We start from the raw sequence: 15,874 nt of genomic DNA, 5'->3' as shown, positions 1-15,874 counted from the left end.
CAGTTCCTCGGCAAAATAAGGTGAGCTGAGCTGAGTGATTTCGCAATCGTGTAGATGATAATTTAGCGGCCAATGTTCTCATCCAACCTGGGATAATCTCAACCAGCCACCGCATATCTTCATCGATGGCGCGAGAGGGATTTTACTTACAGAACATCTCCTCGAGACGAAGATGATCGCGGATTGGTATTGGCTACGGAGTACGGAGTAGTGATCCGCATAATATTTGAAGGCGACTGTGACTTCGTTCTATAGGCTCAGGAACGTTGAAGAGGCAAAGAAAAGAAAAGAAAGAAAGAGAAACAAAGAGGCGTGTCTTGCAGTCATACATTCTCTCCTCCTTCCTCATTGACTCCATTGCCTTTTTCTTTGCCTCTTAAAGTTCAATTCAGTAGTTTGAGTATACGTAGGATGTAGCATTGGGTCTCCTGAACCGATGCCACTTGAGACATGGCCAAAACATTCCACGACACGCTGCCAGCTTGCCAGCTAGCCAGCTACAAACAAGCCTACAAGACTACGCGCACGTGGAGCATGTTAACACCTGAGATCACACCAAAATAGCTTGGTCACGGACGTGACAGTTAACAGCGGAGCTATCCGCATAAGGCAAACCAGTCAGCCCGTGAAGCCTTTTAATCTACGAATTGGTGACAATGCCATACATATGTGGATAAAAGGCTTGCATATGCCACATATTGAAGGAGATACCAGATTCAGTCATCTCTCAATTGCACGTCACCAAGAACCGAGGGAAAGGAAAAGGGAAGAGGGAAGAAAAGGGAAAAAAAAAAAGAAAAAAAGAAGAAAAAAGACGCACGCCTACATCATTTTTCCGTCAACAACTGATAGATTACCCCTTTCATGTGCATAAGTTAGGCTTCCCCGATGGGGAACAATAATAATTGATGGTCTGGGATTGATCCAGCTTCCTGTGTTGTCAAGGTGGACCCCCGACAAATACTGGTTCGATACACATGCAATACATGCTCCGACTCCGAATACTGACTTGCTCGTCATTTGGGTACCTCCTCGGAGGCGACAGACGCAGAGGACATTGGTCAGGGACAGATGCATTGTGTAAGTATTCCCAGTTATCCATTGTGGCACGGATGCCTGGTGAAGATAGCAGGAAATCCTGGTATAATATTGTAGATTATGGGTGGTCACTGCTCCCTTGGAGGCAGGTCCATCATTGTTTATCAGCTTCTCCGAGCGCAGCTGTGGAGGCGTACTCCGTACCAGTAATACTTAGAAAAGCAAAAAGTCCCGATCGACGCCCATCGCTCAAGTCTTAACCCATAACTAATCGGCCGCCGTCCCAAAATGGACTAGGCGTTGACTCCGGCCTCTACTAGTACTAAGGCCTTGGCTATTCTGAATCGCTGGTAGTATTACCCCATACATCCGGGGATGGGAGGCTTGATTCCGCTCTCAGATGAGACTCTGGATGTCGCGTACCAGTTTCTGTAGGCGTGAATCTGGATGCAAATGACAGCAGAGTACAGTCTTCGCTAAAGGGATAGAAGTGGCATTTGCATCAGGTAGATCATTGCTCCAATCGAATGCTGGCTAAGTCATCATATCAAATTCAGCAGAACCAATCATGGCTCTTCCTCCAGAGTCCTCCGACATGACTTGATCTTGTTACTCCGTAGGTATGGCTGAATGTAATGGTATAATACTTATTATGAAACTGATACCAGAGATTATTATTGATTCTTGCGATCCACCCGCAACGCATATCGCATGATAGTTGCCTTGTGACCTGCTGATTTTCACATACACCTTTCTCCATGATCAAAGTGTTGGAGCATCTTCAATATATCCAACGTGATATAGAGTATGGTAGATATAGCTGTGAAAGAGAATGGGCTGATTGGGGGATTAATCGTACGAACAAGCCCCACGACCACAACCCATAGGGAAAGGTTGAGTTGGACACACGGATGAGACATTGTATGGTAGGTAACTCTCTGATTTGACTTATGGAGAGCAAGTAGTATCATCGTTATGCGGTTGGTCCTCATTGCTCCCTGGTGCCTTCACCGGCAGTGGGTGTGTTATTGTAGGTTCCGCCTGCGCGGGGTATGAGCCAAACAAATAACCAATCACCAGCCGTACATCTGCCCACCCAAGACTGGTGGGCTGGAGCAGCATCCTTCCGAGATTGGAGCCTTGCATTTTTCTCACGTCCCCTTCTCCCCTCCCTCACGCCTGGCCTTCCTATCAAGAACTAGTTAGCTCACCCTTTTCTGTATGTCCTGAAAGGATTGGTAGAGGAATAATAACCAACATTGAGCATTGGTGACGGATGCGCTGATTCCGGAGTCCTACTAGTGCCGGCATCTCGCTTCTGCATCGACGGGTTGACTTGGCCTTCCTATCACGTTTTGGATGCATTCCCCTGCAATGCTGAACCTTGTGTTTGTCCAGGATAGTAGTAGTAGTAGTAGTAGTAGTATGTTTGTGGTGATGGAATAGATACCTACCGGACGCCACGATAGTATCCGTTAGTATTCGGAATACACTTGCGACTGTCCTGGTAATTTTCCCCAGTTCTGAGCCGAGGAGTCGCGCCCCTAGATGCAACCATATGTATGATCATAATAATGACCACAATCCTGAATGAATCTGGCCTACATCCTTGATTTCTAATTTTCAATGACCTTGCTCGATATTGCGCGCAGGAATTGATTCCAGACATACTATTCGCGAGATACCGTTATGCTTCTGGAGAGCGGTACCCCTGAAAAGACATACCAAGACACTTAGTCAACACCTATCTACTGGTTCAGTAGTTCACTAGCAGTTAGCGAAAGTACAACAGCCAACAAAGCTGATAATACTGGATGAACGAGCTCGGCTTGTCTCTCCACACTCTTGCCTTGCAACATGTCTGATCCTACGGGCTTCGGAAGATCGTCCAACGCCTTTTTTACAGCATACTTGAGCATCTTCATTCTTCACGATCTAGTCCAGATACCCTTTGGCATATGAATAACATGCTCACTAGCGTTGGCTATACGTCTAAAGTCTGTTGGCACGGAACCTAATTAGCCTGACGGTCTGATGCCCTTGGTATGTCGATTGGACTGAGACCCTCGTGTTCCCCACTGACGCGTTCCTGACTTGCGCAAAAGATAAGGATTCGACTGGTTACACCATCAACCTTCCTAGATACTAGGCACTTTATACTGCATACTACATCTGACTGATCCGCTCTACCGTAGTTGCAGGTCTCAACGGGGCTAAACAACGCGCAAAATCGAGAGATTTTGGGGCTAGGTCGGAGGAAACATCGGAGACTGGATTCCAATACCGAGGAGTACTTTGTACCACTGTTTCTGGGACCGCGAGAGGAAGTCTTCCGATTTGAAGCGATAGAACGGAGTAATATGGAGAAGGAAGCTGTAGTTATCTCAGGTCAAGAGGGTGACTCCACTGCAGGGCGTTTCTTTGATTGGCGAGCCCACGGGCATACTTCGGTTTGTTGTTCTTGTTCCCCCCTGAAGGTCGGCCGTACCGCAACAGGTGACCGACCTGCAATCTGCGGATACGGCTGGTAATGTTTTCGTTTCTCTCCCTATTCCCACCAGTAGCAGCAGCCAATTCTCGCCTGTTCCACCCACATCCACCCCCTCCCTCTCCCTCCTCCTCTTCCTCTTTCCCACCCCCCTCCACAACTCTACGTGACTTTCGCGATCAAGTAACTCATAATTTAATTTATTTGATTCTTTTTTGTTTTTATGCAATTATTCTTCCCTGACCGTACCAGATACTACCATCGCCGGCATCAACCGCTGTCCCCTTACCACCGATGCTTCTTTTTTAATATAAATGGCTGCTGCTATTGTTAGTATCGAGGATTTATAATACATTGGTGATATTGATTTTACCCGCTTACCATTAAACTCGCGCCACTCATTCCCCTTTCTTGTCACTTGGACAGACCGAACAAGACAGCCAGCCCTCTTGTAGTTGTCGAGCCTCCACTACTTTCACGGACCCTGCACGCGGCCTTCGCTTCCCCCCGACTTACGCTACGCCTACTTTTTCACTAGCCTTGAGTCTTTTCGCAGACCGTTCCAAGCCGTTCCTCGGGCACGCCATCCTTAGTCCATCGTCGTTTGGCTCACTAAGGTCGAATTACCTACTCCCGCAGCCGGGACGTTGGCCAACGATCTTGGTTGGTATCCACGGGCGCATACGCTAGGTTCACGACAGTCTCCTTGCGACCAAACTCGAGACGCGCACCGTCCGTCCCGAATCGCGGGTAGACTATCCAAGCTCTAAACCACTATCATATAGTTAGTAGCATATATCAACATTCAAATGTTCTAGGTCTGATTTTCAACATCACATCGTTCATCCATGCAAACTTGCAATTCATAACGGAACAACTCAAGGTGGAGTTGACAGGTAGGAGGTATTTGGAAGAGATAGGAGGATTAGTAGAGTAATTGGAAAAGGGGGTTGTTGAATTCCCAAAATTTCATTTTCTTTTCCTTTTCCCTTTTCTTTTATCTTTTTGTCTATTTTTTTCCTTCTTTTATTTGAATTTCTTTTTCACTTTCCTTTTCCTCTTACCATATAGTTTTATTCTTCTTTTTACTTTTCTTGTCTTTTCTTTTTTTTTTATTTTTTTTTTCTCTTTTTTGTTTTAATCATCTTCCCTCCTTTTGGATTCGCCACAACTGTTGGCGGAGTATTCCGCCCCAGGAAGGTAAGCCAGAAAGGTAAAATAGTAAAGAAAGATTAAAAAAAAGAAAAAGTAAGAGGTCAACAACAGAGAGAAAAGCACCTTCAGACAAGGAAAGCTTAGCCGGGTTACGAAAGAATAACCACAATACTCCGGTCGACAACCCGAACAACTGAGGGGAAGGGGCCAGAAAAAGACCACCAGCAAAGGACAAAACAGAAGAGAGAGCAAGAGTAATGGATGGGGAAAAAAAGATAACTAATTGAAAGAGAAAGCATTACAACGACCACTCTTTCTGAGCCCTGATAATTCATCGAAAAAGTTGAGTGGGTCAAGCTGTACTTACTGGCTAACGGACCCGTCACCACAAAGCGGCAGCACTCCGCTCCAAGGGCGAAAGTAAAGAACAAATCAGAATTAATGCTCCGGGAAGCCCCTGCAATAACATCGGCATTACCTTACCAATACCGGCCCCCTCCCTTCATGGTGGTTTTCTATTACCTACATGTTACCACTGCGTACCGGCTTCCCCCTACAGTGCACCACCACCACTTATTTTTTTTATCCTTTTTTTACTTTTTTGCCTCCAAAGCTCCCTTTTTATGTTATCCTATTTTATTATTTTTTATTTTTCTGTTCTTCCCTACCACTTACTATTCCCTACTCCATAAGGGAGTTGAAAAATTACGGGGCCCACGCGCGCTCCACCGTATCCTCGGATCCCACGAGGTGCTTCTCTCTAACTTGCGTTTTCCTCCTGCCGAAAAGCCTCTTTGCTCGTCCTGTCCGAAGCCTTTTAGGCCGCGTCCTCTGCCCAGGTCTCTCTTTTTCCGGGTAGTAATCGAACCATTTTTTCCTCCGTCTCGAATTTAGGGTGACTGTGCTACTTGCGTTGCCACCTAGATCGAGGCATCGTTTTTTCTTAGCGCTATCGCGGATTTGACCTGGTGGAATCTTATTTGATTATTACTCGTTTCTGTTCGTCCCGGCCAAAGAGACTATTTTGGCCCTGCCCTGGCTGCTTTCTAAACCCTCACCACCCCCCCCTCCCTTTCCCCTCCAACCCAAAGCTTGCCCGAGCGCAGACAGGACCGTCCCTTTCCATCCTCCCGCGGGTTCCTCGTGCTGTCGTGCGTGCTTACCGCCACCTGCAAGGCCATTCTCCGTCACCCTAACAGGCGACTAAGGCAATTAAGCATCACGATCCAGCGCTACTTTTTCCCCCGAAGACCAAATACCTCGTCTCGGTTTCCCTGGTCCTTATCTGCGATACGTTATTTTTTTCTTCCCTTTACACATCTTTTTTCTGATTATACCTATTACTCTTCTTCATCGTTTTATTTTTTCTCCTTTGCGCTCGCGCACTCTCTTTCACACTTCGTCAGTGTATTGAAAAAAAGAGAAGAGTCCAAAAATCCATACGCGCCAGATCACGCGTTGGTTCTTTCTGTTCCACTTCACTTTCCGTCTCCTTCAACACAACACGCCTATTTCAGGACGTGCAGGACCTGGTGTGGAAATTTCCATTGATCACTCCGGTCTTCTATCCTCAATTCACTAAACAGTACGTTCCAACAAGAAAAAAGAAAAGAGAAAGAGAAGAAGAGGGAGGGAAGGAAAAAAAAAAAGAAAAAGGAAGAGAAGAACGAGGATCTTACCACCCCATCCTGATCTTCTGGCTGTTAGAAAGCAATCTTCTTTCTCCCCTCCCATTCCATCACTACGACATCTCTTTTTCATTCCTTTCTTGTGAAATCACCAAGCTCATTGTGTTCTCTCGACGCGTCTGTATAGGCTCGCGTGTTTAGTTTTCTTTTCTTCTTTTTTGGAGGATTGTCAGGGATCTTTCAACCCGTTCGCGGCGAAAATTGTATTATATGGACAACAGACCTGCCTCGGAGTACGCGCAGTCAGGTTCGCATTATCCATATCCACCGTCTGCTGCGACCCATTCTGAACTCCCAGTTGCAGACCAGGCTTCTGCTGCTGCCACTGCTCAATATACCCCTCAAGCTGAGGTCCGCCCTACTCCTCAGTACACCCCCCAACCCGACGTTCGCCCCGCCGCCAATATTTCGTCTTCCAACACGCCGCAGTCAGACTACGGTCTGAACCAGCCGCCCGCCGCGCGCTCTCCCGCTTACCACGAGTACATCGGCCGCCCGCCTCAATACCACCACGCCCCTAACACCCAAGCCGGTGGAGCGGCAGGTATGGCTCAAGCAACAAGTCCGTCCATGAACACCCTCAGTGATGGGCAGCACCATGACCATCGCAATCACACGAACCTGAAGTCTGACGCGGCCGTTCCTATAGATCCCTCAATCGCGGCATCCAGCCCCACCTATCCTCCTCCCTACTCTCCCTACCAGCCCCAGGGTCACGATATGGCACAATACCAGGGGCACCCCCCTCCGCCGCCGCCTCAGATGTATACGCGTCCGGAATGGTCGCATGGGTATGGACAACATCAACACGGTCTGCCTGGACCCTATACCACTCCTGCCACAACGGTTGGTCCCGCCTCCCCTGCTGCGACCGCAGGGCCGCGCCCTGGCCAGGTATGTTTTTGATGATTTTGGCGTCTGTTTCCAAGGGCTGCGCACTTGCGTTGGTTTGTTGTCTTGGACGTCCCGCGAGGATGGAAGTCTGGGCTTGCTAGCTACGAGGCTGCCTCGCGGGACGTAGGAAGCGGCGCGCTTTTTCATCTGTTTTGGTCACAATAAGATCCCAGGCTCATCCGCATGCTTTTCTCTTTAGGTATACTCCTTTGTTCCCATCCCTGGCGCGCAGCAGCACAAGCGGCCCCGTCGTCGGTATGAGGAGATTGAGCGCATGTACAAGTGTGGGTGGAACGGTTGTGAGAAGGCGTATGGTACGCTCAACCATCTGAACGCCCACGTCACGATGCAGTCCCATGGCGCCAAGCGCACACCCGAAGGTGAGTTTGTTGCGTTATCTTTTGCGCGTTTTGTCCGTTGGATCCTCCAGCTCGCAGCTGTTGTTTTTGTTGGTCGCGAAACTCTGGATGGGGCTAGTGCGGGTGGCACGCGCTAGTCGTGTTACACTACCTTAGCGCCGCGGATCGCAGTAGCGTGACAAGCCGGTGCGGAGGTTAAGCGTCTTCGACGACTCAGTAGCTCCTGTCTATCGCCTCTTGACTTCCGACCAATTCCTCCCTCGTGCTGCTTCCTGTCCCTTCCCCACCATGGATCCTATTCACCGACTTTGCCCCCTTCCAACACATTATTCACTGCGCATGTGCTACCATCTCATCATGCTAACTAACCTATCCTACAGAATTTAAGGAGATTCGCAAAGAGTGGAAAGCTCGGAAGAAGGAGGAAGAGGCCCAGCGCAAGGCTGCTGAGGAGCGCGAGCGTGCTGCCGCTGCTCAAGCTGCCCAGGCCAACCAGGTCGACGCCCCCAATCCTGCGGATCCCGCTCAGGCTGGGCAACCACCTGCCTACCCTGGCGGCGTTCGTCCTCAATTACCTCCCATTGGATATCAACCTGCCGACGGTCAGGTACCGGGGCAGTATGGAGCTGGAGCCGGAGGTATGGTGTATCAGGGCAATGGGCAGATGGCCTACCCGCCAAACTACCCTCACTCCCCTTATGGACAGACCGGTCAAGTGTACCAGCCACGTAAGTAGTCAGTCCTTTGTTATGTTTGCCTTCTCGGCACCGGGTTATGAGCAAGTCTCGCATACGACATGAAGAACCCCCCTCAAAAAAGAAAAAAGAAAGAAAAGAAGAAACAAAAAGGGACACACGACCACCATACCCGGCTGCAAGAGCTCAAGAAAGATTGAGAAGGAGGTCTTTGGATCTATTGCTATAAGGTCTGTAGCTGATCGATGACGGCTTCGCAGAAAACCAATCGACCAGCTACCCGCAATAGATGCCCAGCTTCCCTTACTTCTTTCAGGTTGCATGTTCTAATACAATATCTCCTAATCCCGTATCGCCATCCCCGGATCTAATTCTCTAAGTTCCTGCGCACATGATACCAATTTTCTGGCCTTGATATCTCCCAGTCAAAAGAGTGGCCTTGCGACTTACACTTTGTCTCAGTTATGTTTTTTTGAATTAGATCGCATGGGGAAAAAAAGGATAATCGAGGGGGGTTGTTGTCTTTTTTATTTTCTCTACTATTTTCACTTCCCTACGCAAATACCGGTCAAGGGAATACGACTTGGGATATCTGGCGGGACCGTCTGCATCAACTAGCTCTTTTATATTATTCTGTGAATTATGCGGCAACTGTTTTGACTAAATGCTCCCTTGTGTGTGTTGTATGTGGCTTACTGCTATGATTCTTGTGATCTTCCTCTTCTGTGACTCTTATTCACTCTGTCCGCGTGCTTTCCCTTTTGCTGATGTGTTCCGACCAACTTATGTTACCCTGGGTTTTTGGTCCCCCGAAGTTGTGCAATATTCTTGTCCATGTTCTTTTGCTCCGCAAACCTTTTGAGGGTCTGTGGTCTGGTGGCGGAAGTTTTCGGATTCTGATGCACATGGTTCTTTTACCTTTCTCCGCCCTCTATCTTCGCGTGAACCACCACTGTGGCTGCGAGACCGAGCGAATGGCGACGCCATGCCAGGTGGCGAACACCGCGCCAGTCTCATGGCTACAGGTGGGAAGATAGTGGGTAAATTACTTGAGTGAAATGACAATGGTTCGACTGTTCTGTGGATACTTGTATGCAACTACGCCTGCAATCCGACTGAATCGGGGGTACCGAAGGGTATCGGCATGGACGGGGAAGAAGGGCGCATAGCTCCATGCCCCTGCATGATCGATGAGACTATTCTTGTAATTCCCGGGAAACGTGGGCATTGCTTCGACGGCCGGACAATCTGCAATGCAGATCGTGCATTAGCGGTGCTGACTCTGCAGAGGGCTTTTGGACCTCTTTCTGTATATTGACTCGCATGTGGTAGATCTTTTGGGGATGAATAGCAATCCGTTAACTTTAATCGACGGGCGTGCATTACGCACGGTGGCAATAAGCCGACTACTAGTGATGTGACTATTGCCGCGGAAAGTGACTAACAAAGTCTGCGTGAAGTGCTTTTAGCAATCATGCAATGTCGGTGAGATTCACAATCAGTAGTAGTAGGTCTATCAGCAGGCATGGAAGCTTCGATGCATACTTCGGTGAGGTTAAAGTTACCCAGCATACATACCACGGGGGGAGGGAAACGGAGGTCGGTTAGAGCTATCTATTCTAGGCCCTTAGGCGAGATCCGAATGACTACATACTTCCTAAGCCAACAGAGAGAGAGGGAGAGGATAACTTTGGTTCTGGTTGAACTAGTCGCGGGCCTTTCCCCGTCAAGATTTACTTACTAGTGAGTACCAGCGTAGTACGGAGTACCTGTAAACCTCCTGGAGACTAAGACTAGGCTGTACCTGAACCCCAGACCAGCTTTAGGTTGGTTAGGTTAGGTTACTAGTCGAATTGGTTCCTGGTCGTCTTAGCGGCCGTTTTTGGTGTGTGTGGGCGTGGATGGGGGTTGCAAGGCAGGGACCAGAAATAGTAGCCTCGCCCAGTCGCCTCCCCTAGTTAATCACACCCCCCTTCTTCATGGATGCCTAAGCTCAGGCCGCAAGGATCTAAACGTCTAGCGGTGTAAGGCTGACCATTCTGTCGGTATCGAGGCTAGCTACATTGCTAGCTGAGCTAGTTCGTTCGTCGGAAAAGGCGTTGGTCTAGTCATGGATGCGTGCAGCTCTAGTCTTGAGCCTTGCCTGCATGCCTGAGGTGTTGTGTTGAGGGCGGTATGGGGGGAAACGATGGCCGTATTCGCGGTGTTGATGCCTGAGGCAGTGATAGTAAGTTTCGGGGCGGAGTTACTTGCTGATTTGGGGGAATAGAGTGCGCTAACTTTATCGGTTCTAGCGGGCAGATATGCGATACGGCGGAGTTTGCGATTGTTCGGAGGTCGACTTGTTGCTTTGCTGCTCTATGTTCTCTCTCTCTTTTTTTAATTTTCTGTCTGCAGTAGGGCTGGTGGTTTGGCTCTAATACTTTTCCCTTTTGTTACCGCTTATCTTCATTCTATATATTGCCTTCTTTGGTTGTTTCACCTGCGCCATTGCCTGTACCTCCAGAATTCTCTTCGCCGACCTCCGAGTTTCCTAAGGTATACGCGCTTCACGCTTCCACGATATTTAGTAGCAAACGGGTTGGAACATACCTTCTTTTGCTTTTGCTTATTGGCTTTATCAAAGAATCCAGATATAACACCACAGATCGACCATAGCGTGTCCTTTGTTTTTCGCCTTCGATGCTTCGTTGCGGCAATGCCACCGCTTTCCGGTCCGGAAGCGTGGCAATGAGACCACTTCTCCGCACACAATGCCTCCGAACTACCCCATGTCGATCTTTCTTTCACAGTTCAGAATCTGCTTCCCGCATAGGGGTACCATGGAGACACTCCGCACCAATTGGGGGCCTGCATGCGAGGCGAATGCACGGGGCCGTGGCCGCGGAGGAATCACCCGCCACGTCCTCCAAGCAGGAGAGCGCACCCCGTGAGAAAAAGGAGGACGGTGAGGCAAACAACGGAGAAAGGAAGAGTGGGCCTTCGAACTCTGATGGAAAACAAAAGTCTCCTGAGTCCGGTTCCGCCACAGAAGAAGTGCTTGATAAACAGACACTACTGCGGCGGCTTGTTCGGAGGGAAAGGGTGCCGCAGGCGTACTACGTTCCATTCCCCGTGGTGAGTGCGGAGTTGAAATGGTTGCATGACCCATGGGCGCTGGCCGAACGCGTCCGCCGTTGTCTGGCAGATGGACAACTGGCGCTTGGTGTGGCGCTGGTTTATAATGCCCATAGAAGGAGAATGAGATGCGTTGCGGCGTTCAATCGGCTGTTGGAGTTTTGTTTGCGTGAAAAGGAGCCGGAGCTCGCGTTTAGAGCTTGGAATGATGTATGTGTTCCACTTTCTCTCCTCCCTCTTTTTTGTTCCCTTTTACTGTGATTTCTGGATTGTTGATCAATGGCTGACCGAATGCTCGTTGGATCTGTAACAGATGAAAAAGCGAGGCCTCAAACCAAACTCGAGATCTTACACGATTATGTTGAACGGTCTCTGCCAGGACTTCGACATTAAGGGTTTCAAGCCGGTGAAAATGGCCTCGAAAATCTACATGTCCCTCTACTCTGAGAACTCCCCCGTCGAACCCCATATTATTCACGCCAATGCAATGCTCAAGCTCTGCTGGTGGCACCGAGACATGGAAGTTTTATGGGAGGTTGCTGGCGCACTACCGGAGTCGGGTCCGCTCGCTCCGGATCTACTGACCTACACCACGCTATTGGGGGCGATTGCAGGTATTACGAGGACCGAGACATCGGAATTGTATAAGGGCAATATCAAGACGGCGGAGAGGAAGCAGGTCGAAATTGAGCCGCTTTTGCAAAGAAGAGCTCAGGGTATCCATGAAGCCAAACGGGTCTGGTCCGACATCCTTTATCAATGGAAGAAGGGCCGGGTGCCCATGGACAACTATCTGGCTCACGCCATGGCCCACATGCTGCAGGAGAACTCGAGCTGCGATCACGATGTCTGGTGCGTGTTCGCATTGTACAAACAAACCGCTGGTATTCCAATCTTTGCGCCAGAGCCCCCGAAGGAAAAAATAGAGCCAACTTCGGAGAAATCGCGGGTGTCTTCCCCGCACAGAGATGCGGATTCGGAAGACGATATCCCGTTCGTCGACGAGGGAGATAGATTACCCAATGTCGAGCCTGAGGAGATCGTGCCGGAAGTAGAGGCCGAAGAGGATTTCGATCATCTTTTCGACACTGTTGTTGGCACGGTGGAGCGGCCTGCGAAGACAAGGCTTTCGAAGAGAGATGAAGCAGCTCTCCCGTCGTATATTGAGGTGGGAAACAGGGAACTTACCATGCTTCTCAAAGCCTGTCTGTCGATAACTCAAGGGACAGCCGCTGCAAAGGAATACTGGCGGTACCTTACGCAAGGAGAGCACAAAGTTGTACCTGACGCGGTTAGCTATCACGCGTACCTTCGCATTCTACGTGCTGCGCGGGCTAGTCGTGAATCAGTGGAGGTGGTACGCGATATGACCCTCGACCCCAACGGGCCTACCGAAGGCAAGACCTTCCGCATATCCATGGCCTCATGTACCCGGGACCGCAGAAACCCCAACGTGTTCAGGCACGCCAACGAGCTTCTGGATCTCATGGCAAATAACATCGCTCTTCCTGATGCTCGGTCAATAACCCAATATCTCGACTTGGTCCAATCGCTGGAGGATAGTCCGGATTTGCTGATGTCCCTCGCTGGCCTTGAGTCGGGAGCAGACGCCAAATCAAACAACCTCAGCGCCCTGGGCGTGAGACTGAAGGCGAGCTTGATCACGACTGCCGCCGAACGGCTCTGCCCACTTATTCGGGACCTCGATGAAGCCGTGTCCAGTGAACTGTTGGGGCAGAAGTCTCGACAATCCTACCTGGCCCGGGTGGCCAAGGCCAATCCGGCAGCCGTGATCAAAGGAGAAGATGCCCTCAAAGCGCTTACCATGACACGAAGGTTATTCGACTCGGTCAAGGAATTCAAGCAACACGTTTCCCCGGAGACCGTCAAGGAGGTTCAGCGCCACGCCGAGCTTCTGAAGAAATACTCCGACAAGAGTATCATCAAGAAATTCAGAAAAACTCTGGTCGGAGCGACCGAGGAGCAAATGAACAAGTTCGCAGAGCGAGAACTCCCCAGCGCATGAGATCCACCCCCATGATCCAGTCCAGTTCTATCTGCCGAGGACGATCCGGATCCTTTTGCTTCATTTAAGTGGATCTATCTTACGCCATGTTGCGTGGTCTCCTCTCCATTCAGTACCAAGTATAGCATAATCGGGCGTTATAGAAAAGTCGATGTATCATATCGTTAGCACATGATGAAGGGGGAGGAAGGGGCTTACTTGTATAATACTTTTCTGGAACATGAACATAGTACTCAACCCTCTCTGGCATATATACACATGAGACAGACATACACCTAAAACAATCCATTGTTTAGATAGATTGTTATACCAGATATCTAGTATCCCGATCGACAAGTTAATTGGATGTTTCAGATGGACTCTTCCGCCTGCCGGATTCAGCCCGTGCTTGCGTACGTAAGGAATGCCACTCTAGCCTCTCCGACACGGGCTGCTGCTCTGCTCGTGCCAGCCAGTTTTCCCTCCCCCAAATCCGGGTTTCAGCTCCATTGCTTCAAGTCCTCGTACTTTATCTCGCTTTGCGAATTACCATCCTGTTTCTCTGGGTACAGCCGGTCTGTCCAGCCCAGTTGCAGTCCACTAAGCACTCCACGTTAGCCGGAGCGGGCAATGTCCCAGTGACCTAGTTACTCCTACTAGTACTACTTCCGCGACATACCCAGACCCAACCAACGAAACAACCAGAGGACAAAAACACCATGGCCAGCGTACAACCACACTATACCCACGGGGACATCCGCGACGATGAATCAATCCTCGATGACGATGTGATTGAAGCTGATGATGGTGAGTGGACTGCCTACTAGCTAGCTAGCTAGCTACCTGCTCTTACTTTCTTCCTTCCCATGTTTCCGATCCCTGCTATACCCCGTGTACAACACGTTCACTAACCCCCGTTTGCCTGATTTATAGCCATCGAAGCCGACGACCCCCTCCATGACACCTCCGATACCGCACCCCTCCGCGGAAACATCCAACCCGAAGCCTCCTCGAGCTCCGGCCGCGGCGGCAGAAGCAACTTCTCCAGCAATTACCTGACGTCCACGATTGGCGGCGAAGACCGCCGCGCGACACAGAGCACTATTGATGAGACGGTATGGGAGACGCTGTCACGCGACTTGCGGGCCGTCTGGGAGAAGATGCGCCAGGTGCTATGGCCTAAGTATCTCATTGGGGGCATGTTGCAGCGCGGTGGGGGTGGTATTGGTGCGGCAGAGAGAGGTGAGGCTACGGGCTTTGGGGGTGGTCTGAGGAACATGGTAGGACGCTGGCCGGATGCCGATGTTGTTCTGCAGGGCGGGATGAGTGAGGGGTTGAGGGATTGGGATCTTTGGTGGGTTTTATCTTTATCTTCACCTCTCTCTCTCTACTACTTGGGGATTGCCTACGGGGTGTGGTGTGTGTGTGTGTGTGTGTGTGTGTGTGTGTGTGTGTGTGTGTGTGCTAACGGACGGGTTCTAGGGGTCCCTTGATCTTCTGCCTCCTCCTGAGTATGTTCTTGTCGATGCGCGCCAAGGATGAGCAGTCGTCGCTGGTATTCTCGGGCGTTTTCTCCATTGTGTGGATTGGTGAGGCGGTCGTGACGTTGCAGATTAAGTTGCTTGGTGGGAATATGTATGTTCTTCCTTTTCTGGGATGGGTGAAAGGTCAATTGCTGATGTGGTCTGTGTCCGATCTAGCTCATTCTTCCAGTCGGTTTGTATCATCGGATACACCCTCTTCCCTCTGGTTATTGCCTCTCTGCTGAGTGCCTTTGGCCTTCCGACTATCGCGCGCATACCAGTGTATCTTGTGCTGATTGCGTGGTCGCTGGCGGCGGGCGTGAGTATCCTGGGTGGTTCGGGCGTGTTGCGCAACCGGGTCGGCATTGCGGTATACCCGCTGTTTGTGTTTTATATTGCGATCGGGTGTCTCTGCTTTATCAGTTAGGATGGATGGGGATGAGATAATGTCGTAGGCATGGTATCTGTGGGATGAGGGTGTGGTTTTGTGGCTTGAGACAAGCTGAAGATGGAGGTGAAGACGAAGATGATGACGGAGGAGTCAGTCAGGCAGTCAGTCAGCGTGGATTTCTGTGTTGTATCAATTCCGGATGATTTCCCATTTGCGTTTGTATGTTGAGAGACATAGAATACTGTTTCAATATCTATCCCATATCTTCATTTTGATCCTGATTAGCTGCGGGGTGGAGAGCGAGCGGTGACCGGGCGACCAGCAAACCGAGCTTGTCCGCCCGAGCGAGACAACAAAGCACTCCGTCACCCGCTTGCGTCTGTCCTCCGACTTCGTGGGTTCCCCAACGCCGGCCTCGCCTTTCGAATCCCCTCCTTTTCCCTTGCGAGAACGAAAGGAAAAAGACAGAAGACACCAAGCTATACATACATATCTGTCACTTCCGCCCAACTCTCTTTGCA

At 50.1% G+C, this 15,874-nt stretch overlaps 3 protein-coding genes across 3 annotated transcripts; all 3 read left to right on the top strand.

Moving 5' to 3' along the window:
• Positions 1-6,579: 6,579 nt before the first annotated feature.
• Positions 6,580-8,358, top strand: ASPBRDRAFT_116512 (putative C2H2 transcription factor (Con7); the record flags this gene model as incomplete). Its single annotated transcript, XM_067616986.1, has 3 exons — positions 6,580-7,263; positions 7,463-7,643; positions 8,003-8,358. The coding sequence occupies 3 exons, from the start codon at positions 6,580-6,582 to the stop codon at positions 8,356-8,358; spliced, it is 1,221 nt and encodes a 406-aa protein (XP_067483734.1).
• Positions 8,359-10,777: 2,419 nt separating this feature from the next.
• On the top strand, positions 10,778-13,738 carry ASPBRDRAFT_38952 (pentatricopeptide repeat-containing protein). The gene is made up of 2 exons (XM_067624040.1): positions 10,778-11,644; positions 11,748-13,738. The coding sequence occupies exons 1-2, from the start codon at positions 11,000-11,002 to the stop codon at positions 13,458-13,460; spliced, it is 2,358 nt and encodes a 785-aa protein (XP_067483733.1). The 5' UTR covers positions 10,778-10,999; the 3' UTR covers positions 13,461-13,738.
• A 150-nt stretch (positions 13,739-13,888) lies between these two features.
• Positions 13,889-15,629, top strand: ASPBRDRAFT_38949 (Yip1 domain protein). Its single transcript, XM_067624039.1, has 4 exons — positions 13,889-14,246; positions 14,373-14,793; positions 14,922-15,074; positions 15,140-15,629. Exons 1-4 carry the CDS (start codon positions 14,159-14,161, stop codon positions 15,387-15,389), a joined length of 912 nt encoding a protein of 303 aa, XP_067483732.1. The 5' UTR covers positions 13,889-14,158; the 3' UTR covers positions 15,390-15,629.
• Positions 15,630-15,874: the final 245 nt, after the last annotated feature.

This window comes from Aspergillus brasiliensis, assembly GCF_001889945.1.
Source record: "Aspergillus brasiliensis CBS 101740 unplaced genomic scaffold ASPBRscaffold_2, whole genome shotgun sequence".
NCBI lineage: Eukaryota > Fungi > Ascomycota > Eurotiomycetes > Eurotiales > Aspergillaceae > Aspergillus > Aspergillus brasiliensis.
Note: the sequence above shows the minus strand (reverse complement) of the source record. Positions and strands in the feature narration are given on the sequence as shown.

What these genes read in the sequence shown, in the direction of transcription:
- ASPBRDRAFT_38949 (XM_067624039.1), top strand. Translation starts at nt 14,159, where the DNA reads ATGGCCAGCGTACAACCACACTATACCCACGGGGACATCCGCGACGAT. An exon ending in TTGAGGGATTGGGATCTTTG is followed by an intron (nt 14,794 to 14,921) that starts GTGGGTTTTATC and finishes GACGGGTTCTAG; the next exon opens with GGGTCCCTTGATCTTCTGCC. An exon ending in AAGTTGCTTGGTGGGAATAT is followed by an intron (nt 15,075 to 15,139) that starts GTATGTTCTTCC and finishes TGTCCGATCTAG; the next exon opens with CTCATTCTTCCAGTCGGTTT.
- ASPBRDRAFT_38952 (XM_067624040.1), top strand. Translation starts at nt 11,000, where the DNA reads ATGCTTCGTTGCGGCAATGCCACCGCTTTCCGGTCCGGAAGCGTGGCA. An exon ending in CGTTTAGAGCTTGGAATGAT is followed by an intron (nt 11,645 to 11,747) that starts GTATGTGTTCCA and finishes GATCTGTAACAG; the next exon opens with ATGAAAAAGCGAGGCCTCAA.